Here is a 12,372-nt window from a genome sequence, read left to right on the forward strand (position 1 = left end):
AAGTGGGTTATTGAGTGGTAGTGGTTCCACCTCCATTGGCTTCCATCACTTGTCACTGTTGATTCCCTGTCAATGCCTAAGATGAGGTTGGAGATTTTAGTGGTAACAGGCAAGGTGTTGGACACGTTTGTTCTGGGCACATTTGTGTAGATGTAGCCCAGATGGCAGCTGTGGGAAAGGGTGGTGGGATACATCTCATTGTGACCTGTGCTGATTTTGATACCCAACTAGAAGCTCCTGGCCAGCCACAACCTCAAACATTTGTGCCCCCTATTGCGGATGATGATGTCTGTGGTCCACCTGGGATCCTGGCCAAACATACAAGCGCAGACAGTAGAGGCAATATAGTAATACAGCTGTGTGCATGGACACTGGACACACCAAGTCATGTGCAGCAAATTGAATAGGGTACAGCATCTGCACTTGCATAAATTTTCAGTTGGGCTACGTCCATTTACGGGGATGAACTGGTAAGTGGCATGGAAGCTGGTGAGTACTTCCTCAGAGTCAGTTGTCATCATTATCTTGTGCCTCTGTAGTCTGATGGTCCTAACATTCACTCAGCTTCCAAATTGGATGCGGGATGGAAAGGAGCAGTGGTCATGTGCTCAATGCTGTTGCACTGACAAAAATCCTGAAACACAGATGCCATGAACTGAGAGTCATTGTCAAAAATCAGGGATGAAGGTGCCCTTCTATTGGAAATATGATAGAGAGGGCACGGATGGTAGCTGCTATGGTAGTGGTAGCTATCCATACCATATGTGGAAAGTTAAGAGAGGGCATCAACAACCTAGTTACTGCATTGCTCGCAAGAATGGTTTGGTGAAATCAACATATGCTCTTTGCCAAGGGTACTCATAGATGAAATGCTGTGCTGGGGCTGCTTGCTGGCACAGACTTGGCAGGTCTGATCGGTATGTTCTGTGATGGTGTCAACACAAGGCCAATACACTTGATGCCTTGGTATTGTCTTCATTCTACACATTCTCCAATGTGAAATATGGAGGAGCTTCAGTATGTGGGCTGGAGCATGGGAGGAACTACCATCCAGCATTCAGAATTGTCCGGGCTAACAATGTGACATCATCAGTGACATTAATCATGTACCGTAATGAAAAACAGATGCACATTGCTGGACTGGTGTCCTTAGGCAGGTGCCCTGGCCATCCCTGCCATACAGAGACAACACCCTGCAGAGTAGTCAATCATGGCCTGTTTCTGTAATTAGGAATTCATCTAGGCTGTGCCACTGATTTGGATCTAAGGCAAAACACAGTGATTTGTGCCTATCAAACTCAGCATCTGGACCACATGGCAAACGGGAAAGTGCTGAATGGTGGGCTGATAATGGAACTCATAGGTGTAGTTACTCAGGAATAACGCCTACTGTTGCAGCCGCTGCACTGTCTTATCAGAGAGTTTTAAATGGGGAGTGAATAACAGAATGACGGGCTTGTGATCAGTGATCAGCTGAAACTTAATAACGTAGATATATATGTGAAACTTCTTGACACTGTATATGATAGCAAACAGCCCCTTCAAAATTTGTGAAAAACCTCCTCTGTGCTACATTTAATATTTTAGATGCAAATGCAATGGACTGTTTTGTGCCGTCAATGTATTTGTGGGACAACACTTCACCACTGCAACAATCCAATGCGTCAGTGGCAAGCATTAAGCGTTTCACGGATGGAGTTTTGCTATACAAGAGGCTGAACTAAGGCCCTTTAAAGTAGCAATTCAGCTTTCTGGCAAGACAATCTCTGACCACATAAATTTAACTGCAGTTTTTTTATACAACTGATTAAGCAGATGGAAAGTCTATGCCACATTGAAAATAAAGTTCGCATAATAATTTATTTTGCTTAGGAATGATTGTAGTTCATTGAGGTCTTTCAAAGCTTGTAAGTTACTGATTGTGTCCCCCTGATACTGTGTGGGTGTGAGCCCTTCTTTACTTAATATCTGCCCCAGGTGCTTCACCCTTTGCTCAAAGAAACTACATTTGTCAAGGCAATAATACAGACCACAGACATGGAACTGCTCAGACAACATCCATAGATTGTGCAGATGCTGCTGCCACGTGGCCCCAGTAATTAGCCAGTCATCTAAATAACTAACACAGTTGAGGATACTTTGGATGCGTTGCTCAAAGTATTTATGAAACATCCCAGGAGTGCTTGGAACCCCAAATATCAATGTATTTTAATGATACATGCCAAGCAGTGTATTAATAATTAAAAACTGTTTTTTTTCTGATCATCTACAGGCAGTTGAAAGTAGGCATCAATGAGATTTATATTTGAAAAATAGTGACACCCTGCTAATTTTGCCAACAATTCCTTTAGCCAAGCAACTGGATACATATTGATGTTTACTTGAGCATTAATGGTAGACTTAAAATAAATCATAAATTTTAAGTGATCCCTTTGGATTATCATCTGTGATCCGTGGCATTGGCCAATGCTAGACAATACTGGGAATATTACTCAGATGCTCTGCAATCTATCCAGTTCCACTTTAACTTGATCACAAATGGTGATAAGCACTCAATGTGCCCTACAATACTTGCACTCTGCTGATTTCATTAAGGATATATGGGCTAGGAAACTTGTTGCACAACCTACTGTAGGTTCAAAGAGTTGCTTATATTGCACGCATAAGGTATCAAGTTCTTTGTATGGTATCACAGTTCAAACTATATTCACTTGGTTTGAATGTGGAAACAACAATGTACCAAAGTGTGTAAGCGAAAACGGTTCGTGGTCTTCCAAGAAGTGATAACTAGCAGGTTTAGTTGCTGAGCTACAATTTTATACTTGGCTTGGACTACAATCTGACCCCGCAACAGGATCAACTGGCCATTGGTACTCTGCACTGAGGGTACCACAGCTGTGGTGACCCAATGTGCCAATACGTATCCACATTAATCAGAGAGATGGCTGTGCCTGTTTCCAACTGGAAATCTGCCATTACTCCATTAATCTTCAGCTGCATCATGAGCTTTTGCATCCTGTCTGCTGCTGCTATGAACACCAGTGCATGCAGTGCACTGATGGCTGTTCTTGTTGTCATAGACCAACCCAGGCAGACACTTGCTAGCTGCCCCAGTTTGTGCCATGCAAAACAGGTGCTATCACAGAAATGGCAGTGACTCCATTGCTGCTGCGGGCCACAATCTGCACACAATTTGATGGCACAAACTTTTCTGGGACGCTTTGAAGTTGTCAGGGAGGGGCCTGTTGTATGAGCTTCCGATTGCTTTGGGACACATCAACAGCAAACAAAGTGCCTCTGTTTCTGTGCATCTGTGAGTGATGAGGTCTTCTGTTTTTGTGAATCTACCAATGATGATATCTTCTGTTTTTATGTGTCTACCAAAAATGAGGGCAGTGGATCTCTAACTGCTGCACTAGCTACTGAATCCTGTGTCACCAGACTACCGACAAACAGGTGCTCGGTAAATCAGATGATGACAGTTACTGGATATTATTAGTTGACTGTAGACTATGACTATGACCCTGCCACTGCCGATTACTGCTGCTGCTACTACTACTATGACGGCGATGACATTGACGACTAAAGAAGTTGACACCATAAGTATCGTGAAACGTGTGTGCAGAAGCTGTTACTTCATGAGCTTTGTAAATTTTTAGAATGTTGCTTAGAGTTGGATCAGATGACTGTAAAGCCTCTCACACTGTCTGTTCTGTCAGGGGCAAGATGCATAAGAATGTAACAAAGAGATGATTCCACATACAATATGCCATTCTGTTTATAGGAAACATCACACAGGTGTGCCAAGCCTTGCAAATCAGCAGCCGATACCATGTAGGATTGTGCATGTTGCTTACCGCACTGATTAAATTTGAGCCTAGTTGCAACTAGTTGCCAATACATGTCCACATTAATCAGAGACATGGCTATGCCTGTGTCCAACTGGAAATCTGCCATTACTCCATAAATTTTCACTTGCACCATGAACTTCTGCATCCTGTCTGCTGCTGCTGTGAACAACAAAATATGCCATGTACTTGAACAGTTAATTGCTGTGTTAATGTTCCTCTAACCATCTCATAGTTCAGCATCCAGTTATTGGCTGACATAATTTTTGACTATGTAGTGGTTGGCAGTAAAGAGCATAAATATAACAGAAGGCAAAAAAGAACAACAACAACAAAGTCCAGAGCATAGTATAAGTTACTGTAGGCATATACAGTCAGTCTTGGGAGCAATCCGAATCAAAAATGTATTACAGGCAAGGTTAAACATTATACTAACCATGGCACATATCTAAGGTTCTAATGAATTAGCAAGGCTAACTGGCTAATGTGGGTCTGCAGTATTTACAGTCACACTTGTGTCAGTGGACAGCCTCACATGACACGCTTACGGTTGAAGCTGCGGCTGTGGCGGTGCCTCATATGGGAGCAAGGTGTGGCTGGAGTACGTAGCTCGGGTATTTCTGACCTGCTATCTGTATCGATACTCAGGCTGGGTGGGGAGTCCAAGTCACTGTTAAACTTACAAACAGGTTGTCAGGAGACTGCTATATATTATTTTGATATGACACATATTCTTTATTTTACATTATAAGTATTGTTGGAAGAGACATTGTTCATTAAGCTATATTCTTTACCACTTTTTTTTTAATGAGATATCGTTCTTGCAGCGTGTGGTTTGACTTGTTTTGCTTGTTGATTCTTTTGATAATGTTTTTTTTTTTTGGGCGAGAAATGATTGATATTGAACATCTTCGTTTATCAGATTATTGTTCGTCCTGACATAACCGGTAAATGCGATTTGCACTTCAGCTGTTGAATTGCACGTACACTATCATATAGTGGTACACTACCATGCAGTGGTTGTTCATGATGGAGCCCTCACCACTACTGTTGTCCCTTCCCGTACCATATCAACTGTGCATTTACAGGCTAAATTATTTTGAATGAACTCTAACAACAATTATCGAAATGCTAAATTACTTCGTCCCAATTAAAATGATGACATCCTACTCAGTCACAGACATGGCTCTCCTATTAGAAGGCTGTGACTTTCCGATCACTATAAAGTCTCACACGAGCCTCACACAGTCTGGGGTGTAAATTTTCCATTGCGACCTCACACAGCAGCCAGATGGAGAAATATATGCAAACTTGAAATAATGGGAGGAGGATCAGTTTGTCCACCACATTACAATGTTTCCATTATATTCTCACCAGGGATGCCATATGTAAAATTCCCAAAATTATAGAGTAAATACTGAGATCCAACTCACACCAGCTTGAGTTGATGATGGGACCATGTCATGCTTTAAACCTCTAACATGTTGCCACAAGATCATTAAATATCCAAGGATGGCTGTATCTGATGAACAAAACTAGTCAAATAACTCAAAGAATACACGTTCTGTTGTTGTTTATCTGTACCTGAAGTAATAATAATATTTGAAAGAAATTCTGTTTTTAATCTTCTTGTGATTTCTATTACTTTTTGGCCACAAATATGTCCTGGTTTTGAAGTTCTGTGTATGTGGATCATGTGATCATCACAGTTACTGCTCATTTTAATTTGGCCAAAGTTTAAAATAATGGCTATGGGGCGATGAGTGTTTTTAAGTTCTAAAATAACAAACACACATGATCATATTAATGGAGTCTTCTGTTGTTTATTGATAGAACGATCTCATACTTAAGCATGAAAAACAAAGAAATTGCATTCTGTTCCACTGATACATATTTATTACTATCTGGTCTTCAATTAGCAATAAATATATTCGTGGAACAAGACACAATTTGTGTAGTTTCCACCTATAAATATTTTACCATACTTTCTGTTGCTAGTTTTAAATTTTCTTTTATATTATTTACTATATTGGAAATTTACAAGGGTCGCTCAATTAGTAGTGCTCCCATATTTTTTAAAAAAGCCATTAATATGCATAGACAAACTTCCTTGTTGGTGCTTCACATTTGAAGTTTGTTCTGTGCACCGGTGAAGTTTTGAACTATTCTGGCAGATGGCAGAACTGCAGTACAGTGTCAAAATGGCGTACACATGTGACTCACATTACAAGCAGCATGCTGTTATTGAACTCTTGTGTGCAGAAAAAGAATCCGTGGTGAACATCCATAAATGTTTGTGTAAAGTGTATGGCAATGCTGCAGTTGATAGGACTACAGTTCGGCAATGGGTAAAGAAAGTTACAGCCTTAGGAAATGCAGAAACAGAGCTCCATGATCAGCTGTGCTCGGGACGTCCTGTCACAGACACTGTTCTAGACATGCTGAATTGTGCGGATGCCATTATATGTGCCGACCAGCACATCACAACTCGACAAATGGCTCTACAGTTGTTAGTCAGCATTGGAAGTGCATCTGCAATGATAGAGACTCTCGGATGTTCAAAGAGGTGTTCACGATGGGTTCCATGAATGCTCACAGCAGACCACAAGATTCAAGGAAAGGCCATTTCATCTGAATTGCTGGAACATTTTGAGACCGACAGCGAGGCCTTTCTGTCATGGATCATTACAGGAGACGAAAGCTGGATGCACCACTTTGTGCCAGAAACAAAAAGGTAGTCCATGGAGTGGCATTGTCCTCATTCATGACAAAAGAAGAAATTCAAGATAACCCCCTCTGCCAGAAAAGTCATGGTGACAGTCTTCTGGGATTGTGATGGCATCATTCTCGTGGATGCCAAGAGGGTCAACCATCAGTTACGAGACATACACGAAGACTCAGAATAAACTCGAGAACCATTTCCGACATGTTCAATTGGACAAGAATCCAGCAGAAATCTTGCTCCAACATGATAATGCACACCCACACACAAGTCTGAGAACCCGGGAATACATCGCTAAAAGGGGTTGGACATCATTGCTTCATCCACTCTACAGTCCAGACCTGGCACCCGTGGACTTCCATCTCTTTGGGCTACTTAAAGATTCTCTACGGGGAACACACTTTGAAGATGATGAGAGTGTCAGTCATGCAGTGAAAACATGGCTATGCCTACAGGACAAGAGCTTTCACCAACACGGAATACATTCTCTTTTACGTTGGCGTACGGCCACAGATCTTGATGGAGACTATGTAGAAAAATAAGACAAGGACAAGACATGTTGATTTATATTGTCATCAAATTCTGTCTCTTAATAAATATGGTCTGAGGAAAAAAAAAAGTGGGTCATTACTTATTGAACGACCCTCGTAGATGTTACATGGTGATAAACTGTACAAAGCACCTCAATTATCTTTATTTTCATTTTTCTGTTGCAGCACCATATGAATTCCTACATGATGTCACATGCCTTGTTAAGAAGGAGTTTAAATCTCCATATCGACAAGCTGTAGTATCAAGATTTTGGGCCACGTTCAAAAGTTTGGGAGTGTCTGATCAAATATTAGTTCATCTTAACACTTTCCTCAGTAATTCTACTGCATATGTAGTGCCTGAGAGCATACGCAGTGGTATGCCTGTATTTTATCTTCCACCGAATTCGTGCAGCCCTTCTTTAACTTCTAGGTAAGAAGTGCATGCTATTACTTGCAGAATGTAGCCCTATGTATTAGTTTTATCTAAGATTAACTAAAAGTAGAGGGAGTTGATACAAATTTCATTTGGAAGGTGCAGCAGCAACAGTGAAATCGGGACAGAAAAAAAGGAGAGGCGTAATAAAATCTAAATTAGCATTGCAGGTTTGTTGCTCAGAAGAAGAAGAAGAAGAAGAAGAAAGGAACGGAGAAAAATAGTAAACCAATAATTATAATGGGTGAAGGGTTGGGGTAGTGTGTCATTTGTTGACATATATTTCATAATGGAGGGACTATAGCCTGTAGTACATAAGCAGAAACTACTGTGGTGTGTATCTGTGGATAATTCCAGGAAAACTTAAATGAATAAATAAATAAACATGGAAAATTTGTTGTCACTGATGGTGAGTCAGTGTAGTACCTACATAAAGTTGTGTACACTGTTAACATTGTAGCTATTTTTGGTAAATGGTCTCACAAAATACTCTAACCATGATGTTATATATATGACCTTTTGTGGGACTGGAATGGTCAGTACTGGTGTGCTGCACTGATTTTTCACCTGTGGTATATGCAAAGGAAGAAACTGTGGAGAGGGAATTGTTCAGTAATGCCCTTCACATTGGGATGTTATGGGTCTTGTGAGAGCAATTAACACTATATCGTCTGTCGACACGACAGTGGTGTTGTGCACGAAATAGCAGTCAACAGCCGGCGACACCACAGTGGTGTTGTGAGCATAGTATCGCGCAGTGGCCGGCGACAGAACGTTAGTATCTTTTGCATTTTGTTGGTGTTTTGTTTAGGTACCAATAAGTTACACACGTCAACAAGTTTTTTGTTTTTATAAGTACTTGTGCCCTTTCATAATGGCAAACGAAAGAGATGATATGATTATTTATGATGAATGTGCGGACATCTTGTCTGATGTTCTGGATGACTTGGCCAATTGGGAAGAAGACATTGGGTATAAAAAAAATGAAAGTGAAGCAGAATTGTAGGAAGATAGTGAAATATGTCCAAGAAGAATTTGACGAATGCTACGGTTGCCAACTGATTTGGATGAAGAAGACAGTGCACAGTGGTCAGAATTGATTTACCGAGGACCAATAATACATTTGAAGGATCCCCGGGTGCAAATATATTTCCCAAAGATACACAGAGCATTGAGGATATCGTAGAATTATGTATTGGGAATGATCTATTTGAATATATTAGCAACGAAATCAACAAGTACTACAGTCAAAATTGCAATAGAAAGAAACCAGATTAAAAAATGCCAAATTTGTTGACGTTACGGGACCCGAATTTAGAAAATGGTTTGGGCTTGCTATCTTTATGGGAACTGTGAAAAAAGCAAGGATTGATGATTATTGGTCAATGAATCTGTTGATAGACATGCCGATATTTCGCAAAATGATGTCCCACAACCGTTTCAGACAAATATTATCATTTTTACGTTCTTCCAACAACAACAATAAACTGGATAATGCTGACCAGCTTTTCAAAGTGCAATTCGTAATTGATTATTTTTGCAAAAAGTTTAAAGAATCTTTTAATGTAAGTCAGAACATCTCAATTGATGAAGGAATGATACTGTGACATGGATGGTTAAATTTTAAAGTTTACAATCCGTCGAAAATTACGAACTACAGCATACTCATTCGCATGCTGCGTGATTCGACTACAGGATACATTTCCTCATTCAAGATATATTCCAGTGCTGGACAGCCTTCAGCAAAAATAGTGATGGAACTATTGACACCTTCTGATGGAAAGTGGCATCACCTCTACATGGATAGGTATTATAACAGTGTAGAACTTGCAGAGAAGTTACTTGAAAAGAAAATTCGAGTTTGTGGAATGATATGACAAAATAGAGGATTTCCAGGAAAATTAAAACGCACAAAAGTCAATGTGTTTGAAGCTTGTCATCAACGGAAAGGTGAAGTACTTGCTCAGGTATGGAGAGCTCCGAAAACTAAAATGATATGAATGATCTCTACAGTACATAATGCCACTTTGAATGACACCCAAAGAAAATGTAGAAAAACCAGTTACACAATAAAAAACCTGAAAGTATATTAGACTACAACAAATACATAAAAGGAGTGGATCGGGCAGACCGATATTTGAGTTATTACCTTATATACATAAAAACTATAAAATGGTCAAATAAAGGTTTGCATGTACCCCTTTAATTGCACATTATTTCATTCATTCTGTACATGTCTGATTTGTGAATAAAAGACCGTGTTGCTGCTTCTGAGAAAAACTTGGAGGTAGCCACTACATCACATATGTCTCATCATGATCCGGTTGACAGACTTTCCAGTCACATAAAGCAACACGAACTAATACTTATTTCCAAAACGAATAAACGAAAACAAAGAAACTGCCATGTATGTTCCAAAAACAGAAAAAGAACAACAAACAAACTTAATGTGCAAGTCTTGTGGAGTTGCGTTGCATCTTGGAGACTGTTTTGCTGCATATCATATGAAAGAGAAATACTAGGTACTAAAGACAATGCAAATAAACAAATATATGAAACAAACAAATTTTGTATTTATTTATGTATGTATATATTCGAAATTTCAGGGAAGTAGGGGAACAGGGTTGAGAACTTATGAGAACTAGTGAGGAGATTCGTAAAACTTAACAATGTACAGGGCTATTACAAATGATTGAAGCGATTTCATAAATTCACTGTAGCTCCATTCATTGACATATGGTCACAACACACTACAGATACGTAGAAAAACTCATAAAGTTTTGTTCGGCTGAAGCCGCACTTCAGGTTTCTGCTGCCAGAGTGCTCGAGAGCGCAGTGAGACAAAATGGTGACAGGAGCCGAGAAAGCGTATGTCGTGCTTGAAATGCACTCACATCAGTCACTCATAACAGTGCAACGACACTTCAGGACGAAGTTCAACAAAGATCCACCAACTGCTAACTCCATTCGGCGATGGTAGGCACAGTTTAGAGCTTCTGGATGCCTCTGTAAGAGGAAATCAACGGGTCGGCCTGCAGTGAGCGGAGAAACAGTTGAACGCGTGCGGGCAAGTTTCACGCGTAGCCTGCGGAAGTCGACGAATAAAGCAAGCAGGGAGCTAAACGTACCACAGCCGACGGTTTGGAAAATCTTACGGAAAAGGCTAAAGCAGAAGCCTTACCGTTTACAATTGCTACAAGCCCTGACACCCGATGACAAAGTCAAATGCTATGAATTTTCGGCGCGGTTGCAACAGCTCATGGAAGAGGATGCGTTCAGTGCGAAACTTGTTTTCAGTGATGAAGCAACATTTTTTCTTAATGGTGAAGTGAACAGACACAATGTGCGAATCTGGGCGGTAGAGAATCCTCACGCATTCGTGCAGCAAATTCGCAATTCACCAAAAGTTAACGTGTTTTGTGCAATCTCACGGTTTAAAGTTTACGGCCCCTTTTTCTTCTGTGAAAAAAACGGTACAGGACACGTGTATCTGGACATGCTGGAAAATTGGCTCATGCCACAACTGGAGACCGACAGCGCCGACTTCATCTTTCAACAGGATGGTGCTCCACCGCACTTCCATCATGATGTTCGGCATTTCTTAAACAGGAGATTGGAAAACCGATGGATCGGTCGTGGTGGAGATCTGATCAGCAATTCATGTCATGGCCTCCACGCTCTCCCGACTTAACCCCATGCGATTTCTTTCTGTGGGGTTATGTGAAAGATTCAGTGTTTAAACCTCCTCTACCAAGAAACGTGCCAGAACTGCGAGCTCGCATCAACGATGCTTTCGAAATCATTGATGGGGACATGTTGCACCGAGTGTGGGAGGAACTTGATTATCGGCTTGATGTCTGCCGAATCACTAAAGGGGCACATATCGAACATTTGTGAATGCCTAAAAAAACTTTTTGAGTTTTTGTATGTGTGTGCAAAGCATTGTGAAAATATCTCAAATAATAAAGTTATTGTAGAGCTGTGAAATCGCTTCAATCATTTGTAATAACCCTGTATAATCTCCCGATAATGTCAAGAATGGCCTATGACAAGCCAAGTAATCTGTATTAACACTGCCTGCACCAAGCGAATAAATTTGTACGAGACGTGCGGATGGCAGAGTGCGACACCACTTTGGTGTCGCTGGATGGCAAAGTGTTAAGAGCTATTGAGTGCTCCCTGTCTCGTATAGCTGTATGAAGATGGTAATGGGATCCAGTCATAGTGTTTTATATTGAATGATTGCCATATTTATATATTAGCATCAAATACTTATTCAAGCCTTGTCTTTCATGTTGTCAACATTTAAAATTTAGGTGGCTGAATATCTCGGCAGCCACTATGTATGATGCTGGAATATAATAATTTGCAGAGAGAAAGTGTGTTGACTTTTTCACCTTTATCTTGAGAAACCTCTTTAAAGCACTCGTAAGTTCAGATTAAAGAATGTGTAAAGAAGAGAAAGTGTACTGAGGATAAACCTGCAATTTTGGGCACCTACTGAAACTTAATTGTGGCGGGTTTACTTAGAGTGAAGATTCCCTTTGAGCAGTCCTGGATTTTTGAGAGTTTTTGGTATTAGAGAGAACCTTCCATGTTTTATTAGCCTCAAAAGGAACTTATAAGCCATGGATGATGAGTACAGATACCAGCACACTTGCAAGAATATGTAAAGATAGTCCCCTTAATGAATGGATTAAAAAAATGAGAACATTATTTGAAGGGTCCACTGCTGCAATGTTTGTGTGAAAAACCAGAGGAAAGTGAAGTGATTATTTACTTACCGAGGTAGATACTATGTAGAATTACCAGGATTTGGCATCATATATTGGTTGG

General features: G+C 40.4%; 1 protein-coding gene across 1 annotated transcript in view; it reads left to right on the forward strand.

Moving 5' to 3' along the window:
• LOC124555988 (KICSTOR complex protein SZT2-like) overlaps positions 1-12,372 on the forward strand; it is a 211,179-nt gene that overhangs the window by 107,960 nt on the left and 90,847 nt on the right. Inside the window, exon 12 of the mRNA XM_047130033.1 lies at positions 7,287-7,533. Within this exon, the coding sequence (XP_046985989.1) occupies positions 7,287-7,533 (247 nt within the window). The remainder of the gene's footprint in view (positions 1-7,286; positions 7,534-12,372) is intronic.

The sequence above is a fragment of the Schistocerca americana genome, chromosome X, assembly GCF_021461395.2.
Source record: "Schistocerca americana isolate TAMUIC-IGC-003095 chromosome X, iqSchAmer2.1, whole genome shotgun sequence".
NCBI classification, from domain to species: Eukaryota; Metazoa; Arthropoda; class Insecta; order Orthoptera; family Acrididae; genus Schistocerca; species Schistocerca americana.